This window comes from Patiria miniata, unplaced genomic scaffold (assembly GCF_015706575.1).
Source record: "Patiria miniata isolate m_02_andy unplaced genomic scaffold, ASM1570657v1 HiC_scaffold_16, whole genome shotgun sequence".
Taxonomy (NCBI): domain Eukaryota; kingdom Metazoa; phylum Echinodermata; class Asteroidea; order Valvatida; family Asterinidae; genus Patiria; species Patiria miniata.
In genome coordinates, this window is record NW_024037054.1 from 16105775 (window position 1) to 16113975 (window position 8201).

The following is an 8201-nucleotide window of genomic DNA, read 5'->3' on the forward strand; positions in this document are numbered from 1 at the left end:
TCAGTCCAATCTCATAGAGTTTGTACACAGGGTGTTTGTATGATAAAAAAGGGGCGTCAGTTTGATGGAACATTCATTCCTGCCCATTAAAAGCACACCGCGCCGGCATTGGCACTGCCACTGCTAGACCAAGTCCTTTCAACATGTTCAATTCCTTGTGTACAAACTGCCGAGGACTGGCACTGTGGCAGTCCCGTTGACTACATAGTACATTAAAGTATGTCGCAAAGTCTACGTTTCATTATATTTGCAAAACAATGCATCATGTATTTAAGCGGCTATTAGTCAATGTAAATAAGACAAACAGGAAGCAAAGTATCAATGAGCGGACAGGAAAACCGTGTAAGGAAACACCCTTACCTGTGTTGCTGACGGTAGGGCAGCCATCTTGCACTGCACGTTCTCAGAAAATCGGGCCCGTCCCATTAATTGTGAAGAGCGCCCTCTTTTGATCATCATCAATCAAATAACTTTTGCACCTGTCGATGTCAGGTGTTGTTTTACAGGCTTACGCTCTCTAAATTTTTCTCATTGTAAGGGGAACAATGGAGTTTATTCAGTTTACGTTCGTGCTCGTGGCGGCTTTATGTGCCATATATTATAGCGGACAAGGGCCTGTTATTATGAGGTTTGTTAATGGTCCAAAATTCTAAAATTCTGAACTGATTTTTATTACTCTTTTAGTCAAATTAGTGTAAATGAATATATTTAATATAGAGAGCTTGCAAAGAGCGCCCTCACAGTGGACATATATTGTTACTTGATTCAGTGACAAATAACGAGGATCAGACCTGTCTACTGGTGTGAGGGCGCTCTGTACAATAGTGCAAGCTCCCTATGTATTATTGCATCTTCATTAATTGATTAATCCTTTCAATTTTCATGCAGAAATGCACTTGCGCGATCAGTCAATCCTGTAGGAAATCTCAGACTTCGGTCCCTTTTTCAAAATGATCCCCCTGAATTAGAAAGAAAAAGTTTTCAAAATTCAAGTGATGGTGGTGCGATCGACCTGGACCGATAGCACAGCGTGATCGACCACGCCCAATGTCCTTGCATACATCATCAGTCATTGTCAAAATTTTTGAACTTAATCATTATCATCATTATCACCATCGGCAATCCGGCACATCAAAATCAGCATCAAAATCACCATTATCACAATCACAGATGACCCCCCCCCCCTAACAAAATCCCCTTTTCATTTTACTCGACCGCATCCACTAATCCCCATAGCAACGCATCCTCTGTATCCTAGGAAACTGAACGAGCTTGTGACGGGCAAGAAGGGCTGTTCCCCGGTCGCCGACCTGGACTTCGTCACGCTTCACTACTTTGCCGGGCGTGGCCGGGGCGAGGCCATTCGCATGATGCTTGAGGAGGCGGGAATACCGTACAACGAGACGCTCTTCACCAAAGAGACCTGGCCCAAGGCGAAGAAGGAAGGCATCGAATCTGGGCTGTTCACCTTCGGCCAAGGTACAAGGGAAATATGTCCCATCATACAAAGCACTGTATCCTCAGCTTGATGGGACGTACATGTATTTTCAATGAAATGCTCCCAATGATTAGGACGAGATCACAAAGATGGCATCATCTGTGAAATTGTCTGTGTCTCTGCAAGAGCCAGGGGTGGGGAAGGTGGGTGGTTCCCACGCATGACTATTTTTGTTCTGATGTTCCACTACAACCTGTGGCGTTTTTCGCGAGAGCGTTGTGCACCATCCGCAATACATTCAAGATTCCCTCCAAGTGATCCCTTGCAATTTTCAAATCAAGATTTGGTTAAAACTGGCCTAGCTGTAACCTAGTCTGAGTATCACCATTTTGTTCAATGGAGCCCTCTCCGTATCCAACGTTCGATGTATCTGAGCAACGTAAATTAATTATTCGATCTCGCGTGTCAGCCAATTGGAGTTGACTTTAGAAATTGTGACGCCATTTCGATTAGAAATGTGGACTAAGCTGTTGGTTGGTCAATATGGGCCAAGTTCGCGCAAGGACTATAGTTGACCAATGGTTAACTAACGTTTGCCCGAACTCTGTCTAGTCGACGATGGTTGGCTACGCTAGTCAACTATTTGGAACCAGCCTACTGGGTTGGTTGCTTCGCTGGTAACCAATAGCCGTGCACATTCATAACGCTAGCAGAGAGCCAGGATCCAGAAGTTTTGCGATGACATTTTGACCAGCGTTTGACTAGAGACGTTCGCACGTTGCTACCAGTGCGCAGGCGTAAGGTACGTCACAAATCAACCACTAGTCGACTAATGGTCCTTGCACGAACTTGGCCTTGGATGGCAAGTTTTTGTAATACAGCAATGGGTAAGGAAGACGCGATATAAGGCGCCCACTGATTGGTCAGAATTTCAGGGTCAAGACGCAGTCCTGTTTGGCATAATTAACCAGTTCACGTCGGTTGACATGTGTACACGCAAAGATTTTGCGGTATTCGGAACGGATGACGGATAAACACGCAACAAACGAGGCTGGAAATATCTGTCTGCAACCCGCTCTCAGCAAGCGAGGCCGGAAATATCAGGGTGTGCTACCCGCAGATGACGGCCTGAACCCGTCTGGCATCGAGGTTCGTGAAAAACAACCCCGCGCCTGGGTCCAGTCAATGTCAAAATAATCCCAGCGCAAAGTGGTTAATCGCCGATTGCAAATGTTTAGTCCATAGACTAGCTGTTACCCTGTCCCCGTAACATATTTCAAAAACCATCTTCAAATTTTTCCCAGCAGTAGCCCTGGTGCGGGCACTGCCTCGTAATTTCTTAAAGTAAAGCCACATGGGAATAATTAGAAATGTAACCGCAGTGATGCGTCTCAAATTTAGGTGTAGGAGTTAGCCTACTATCACTTTCCCTCGAATGATTCACTCCCATCCACAATTCATTAGGCCTGTTAATTGGGTCCAGATCATGGGCCCTTCAAACACCTGTTGAAAAATATGGCTTAGAAATACAGGAAGGTCCAAGAAACACGGAATGGCATACTTCCACTACCTTGAGACTCAAACCACCTGTACCAATTGATGGAGAATCCTTTTAGAAGAATTATGATACCAGAATATCCCGAATCAGTCCAGTAGTTTTTGCTGCAGAGCCTATTTTGTGAAGGATAGTTCTTTCATGTGGGTATTATTAGATAACAATCCTTCTATCAATTACAGTGTAAGTCAAATTCCCAGGCACGATTTACTAATTCATCGGGACTAAAATGGCCCCACCTTGATTCACAAAATAGGCTCTAGAACAAAAACTACTGGACTGAATCGGGTGATCTTGGTTTCATTTTTCTTCTAAAAAGATTCTCCATGCATTGGTATATGTGGTTTGAGTCTCAGAGTAGTGGAAGTATGAGGTTCCGGGTTTTTTTTTTACCACAGTGTATAGACAGTCTTGAAAGTGGGCAGTCGCAGATGTGTAGTTTCCATATTATTTCCAGAAAAAAATATTGTGACCATAATTTCTCCAGATTTTCTCCGTAAATTACAGTACGTGGAAACTTTACGTCTTGGAATTCCAAACTTGTGTATGGTTTGTTAGGAACTAAGTAAGTGCGCATCTAAACGAGATATTAAAATACAAGATTGTTTATATATATTTCAAATCCAATAAAAAGCAAATTTGCAGGGTTTTTTTTCTACAAGTGGCTGTGGGGCCCAGGATACAGGTAGTCTAGTATCTGGACCTCATTTGTAGCCTACTAGTGATGCATCAGAGTGTTTTGAAGTACCAGCCGACCGCTGCACTCAATGGTTCTCATAAACTTTTCTCCCTTTTTGATTTGCTTTATATTCAGCTCCAGCCATTTCGACGCCATCTGGTCTGCACATGGTCCAGAGCCAAGCGATCGCTCACTACATCGGCCGAGCGACCGGGATGGAATGCGACTGCGAGCAGCTCAGCCACTGCGAGGTCGTCGCCCTGGGAACAGGTAAGGGGACTAGGGGGTTGATGAGTCTGTTTGTCTGGCTGTGTGTCTGTTTGTCTACCACTGATGGGGGGGGGGGTGGACACAATCAGTGCTGTTGTCAAATGGTTATGATGTTCGACCCATGTGCCGTGGTACGTGGGTTTGAACCCCAACGGGGAGCATTGTGGTTGTGTCCTTGGGCAAGACACTTTACTACAATTGCCTCTCTCCACCCAGGAGAATGAATGGGTACCTGTGAGGGTAGAGACCAGTTTGCGCTGATCTCGAAAAGTGGTGTCATGGCCTGATGAACAGGGATAGTAACTGCGAAGTGCTTTGGGACCTGCATTTGGTGGAAAGCACTACATAAGCACCACATGTTATTACCTGTTTTGGTGTGCACACCGAAACAGCTCTTATTATTATTATTTTATGGCTTCAAAGCACAAAAGTTCAGGCGGCAAGCTTTTGGGACCCTTGCACAGTCTGGTTAAGGACATTTTATACTGCGTTCCCTTTTACTGTCGGTAATTTTCGACAGAATTATTTCAAACCATAACAACCTCAAGTATTAAACACTCATGTTGGATTTTCATCTTGATATTCTTCAAAGTGAATCAAATTGTGGGAAAAACTACGTAGAGATGGGTAAGAATGACTTTCATTTGCAACCTTTCGCATCCATCTCCTTTCAAAGTGTTTTGATTTTGTCTACTTATTATGAGAACAAGAATGTTATGAAGATGTACCTACCTACAGCCAATGGGTTCTAGATTTAGCGGGGTTGGCCGGAGCAGATTATGGATTCAATCTTGACAAAACATGCTTCTAATTAAAAGGAGTATAAAATCCAATTACCTTGCAATAGTGACTTTTTCTTCAATGTTAAATTTTCCTGAAAATTTGTTACTTGAGAAGTATTTTTCGTAAATTATCATGTTCACAGAGGATTTCCGCAGCAAACTGAGTAAGATTATCTACGACCCGGACTTCTCAGTGCAGATGAGAGACGAGTATATAAAGACCACCGCCCCGATGTGGCTGGAGCATTTCGAGAGAATTGCTCCCAGTATTCAGGCCGAGGTAAAACCTTTTTGGATGACGAACAATCGTTTCTTGGCTGTCCATACTGTTATCTTTTTTGCTTTGTCATCTTTTTTGGTAAATGTTCAGGCTGTGCTTCTTGCTAAAACGAAACCAGTTGTGCAAATTTTACCCAACAGTTGTAATTTCTTATCAAAACCTGAACAAATTGCCAGTTTGCTGCTGTCGCCTACTTGGCGACAAACCTCATGTTCCTGATAAGTGGACACACGAGGGCAGTATGTTCTATTCCCAACAGAATTACTGAGACGATTTTTTTTTTTCACATCCAATTGGAACCAGGAGGAAATCAATTTTTTTTTATTGCGGTATGAATGTGGCATCCGTCTCAATATCATTTGACAGTGTATGGCGTTCATTAGAATGCATTGGTCATACCCGGAACACTCATCCGAGGAAATTCTCACCATTACCTGTCCGTAATTTCGTTAATGGCAATCATCTTTCCCTTTTTCATTCCTTTAATTGAATTAAACTAGGCTCAGCACCTTTTTCATTCCTTTAATTGAATTAAACTCGGCTCAGCACCGGTTTATCAAAAACATGTTTAGCAGTTCAAAAACTTAATTTTTCAGATGACTTTTTTGATTGAAATTTTGTGCAGCGAAGATGTAGATGTTAGTTATAGACCGTTTGCGTCAAGCAGCAATCTTGATGCATGTTTGTTCTTTAAAGGGAATAAACAACATTTTCAAACATCAAAAAATAATACTAGCGAATTATTATGAAATACCTTACTGGACTGTTAGTGAATGACAGTCTTAAGCGTCCTGTACAATCATGGCACCTGGTGTGCTGTCAAGAAAAGTGGTATTTTTTTTATCAATTTCCAACGCTGGTTGGCCGACCAACGTTGGACAAAACTGGCTTTTTCAAATACTGTCCCCAATTTACCATATTTAGTTAGTTTGTATTTTGTTTGCAATCAATTACACACCTATGAACGGGTGCAAGCCAGCTAGACTGGTTTCCCAACCTTACAATTGCTGACGTCCATAAATTGCTCTATTTGATCATAAGTGGGGTCAGGTCACCAGACTACCGTACAAGAACATGATTGTTTTTCTTGATTTTTCCAGCATCTTCAAGCACAAAACTTCAAACAAGTCAGTGTAACAATATATTCTATAAAATACTAACCCCTCCAATCCGTCCATTTCTGAAAATTACAGCAAAAGAAATTGTAGATTCCCTTTCAATTCAGTGATAATGCATGCACAAGTGGTATCTCCTCATGCGTATTGCTGCAAAACAGAAGCATGTACCTCAGAGATGGCGGCAGTACAAAGAATCTGTTGGGTTTTCTTCCAACGGTGTGATTTTGTAAGCTCTGAATCCGAGCACATGGTCAATGTTCACAAGTCCCCCTGCTATGTAGAAACCATTGTGCATGCTATTGTGCAAAGCACAATAGCATAGCATGATGGATTATCTGTACAATAGATAGAACAATGCTTTAGGCCATTGAAGGGGGCCTTCGTGATAGAAATTGTAGCGCGCTTGGATTGATGTATCTAGTTGTTGCTGTCTACGAGCACAAGGGTACAACCTGATCACCATTTTAGAATTGTCAGAATAAATCTTCTTTATCTGATCATCCTACGTTTGTAGCTCAAGTAAAAAGTAAAGTCTGTCACAAGCCAGTGTGGCCCATCAGGCCGGCATTTATCTCCGGTTTCAGTGGCATGAAACAACTGAGAATATTTCTACTCCCCCTGGATGGGATGCCAGTCCATCGCGGGTTCCTTCCCAGCTAATGCCGGTACCCATTTATACTCCTGGGTGGAGAGAGGCAAGTGGGGGTGAAGTGGCTTGCCCAATCCAGCAGCTGGATTCGAATTCCCGACCCTCTGATCATGAGTCACGAACCCTAACCACTAGGCCAACCACTAGGCCAACCACTAGGCCACACTCAACAAACACAAATCTCTACTTTGATATGAAGTTTGCTTTCCCCTTCTTTGCAGGCGCCTGTCGTCTAGGGACAAAATAGGACTCACATGTGATCCCTCAACTTGGCAGATAAGAGTGGATTTTTTTTCCCCACATCAAATCAAAACCAGGACTGACCAATTATCCATACAGGGACTGAACTTTGGTATGGGTGTCATGACCACATGCCCTGTATGGGGTTTATTAGTCATAATATCTCGCACTCTGAACACTATTAACCCAAGGAAGCCCCTGTCACGGCTTGGCCGTAATTTCAATAATGTCAATCATCTTTTTTTTCCTGTCCAATTTTTTTTGATCAGGACGTGGCATATTTTGGCGGGAGCCACATCACCTGGGTCGATTTCCTCGTCTTGGACGTGCTGGACGCGAACGTGGAGTTTGCCCAGGTGGATATGGGGCGCCCTCTCGTGGCCATCCTGGACAAGTACCCCAAGCTGCAGTCGTTCTATAATCAATTCCGTGTCCGGCCGAAGATCGTAGCGTATTTGAACAGCGACCGGCGCATGCCATACAAACTGCCCAAAATGCCGGCGGTACATAAACAAGAATCTGCCTAGATGTTGCAGCATAAAAGATTTACTACAAAAATAATTTGAAAGAATAAGAACATTTATCATTGTTTTTTTCCCTACTTTGTGCATGTTTTATTCATGTGGTCTGTGATTTTATTTAAACCAGTTTGAAAGGGTGTTACTTTTGAAGTACTTTTTTTCCACTTTGCTGGAACAGCAGATTTGCAATATAATAAGTGCCTTTTTGTGTATTAAGCTAACAATTTATTCTTAAACAAAAGTTTGGACTACTGATCAAGGTTGAACCATTAGCACCTGTTCTACTTTGCATTACATTGTGTTTATTCACTGACGAACCCATCAGACCATAGAGTGCTTGGGCAGTTTTGGGCGCTACAGGCAGGGCTGGATTAAGTGTTCCGTAGGCCCTAGGCATGAGTTCCATAGACCCTACTCCGCCCAAGGCACCAGTACCAATTTCGTAGCGCTGGTGAGCGCTTGTTGGCACTGAAGCCTCGCATTTTATGTTGCTGCCAAGTTTTCCTCAACCGAAAATTCATAGAGAAACGCTAAAACTTATGGCACACTGTGGTGTTTTTGTAGGCCCTCAAATTTTGTGCAGGCCCTAGGCACAGTGCCTACTGTTCCTATTAAATAATCTGGGCCTGACTACAGGGAGTAATAGGCAGTGCGGTTTGGGCGGTACAG

At 43.1% G+C, this 8201-nt stretch overlaps 2 protein-coding genes across 3 annotated transcripts in view; one reads left to right on the forward strand and one right to left on the reverse strand.

The window, feature by feature from the left end:
• Nucleotides 1-478, reverse strand: part of LOC119723113 (epidermal growth factor receptor substrate 15-like 1) — a 36755-nt gene extending 36277 nt beyond the window's left edge. For both annotated transcript variants that reach the window (XM_038193650.1, XM_038193651.1), the window contains exon 1: nt 361-478. In XM_038193650.1, coding sequence (XP_038049578.1) covers nt 361-459 — 99 coding nt within the window. In that variant the 5' untranslated portion in view covers nt 460-478. The remainder of the gene's footprint in view (nt 1-360) is intronic.
• On the forward strand, nt 455-8201 carry LOC119723114 (glutathione S-transferase P-like). Its single transcript, XM_038193652.1, has 5 exons — nt 455-628; nt 1259-1479; nt 3808-3942; nt 4868-5004; nt 7281-8201. The coding sequence occupies exons 1-5, from the start codon at nt 546-548 to the stop codon at nt 7536-7538; spliced, it is 834 nt and encodes a 277-aa protein (XP_038049580.1). The 5' UTR covers nt 455-545; the 3' UTR covers nt 7539-8201.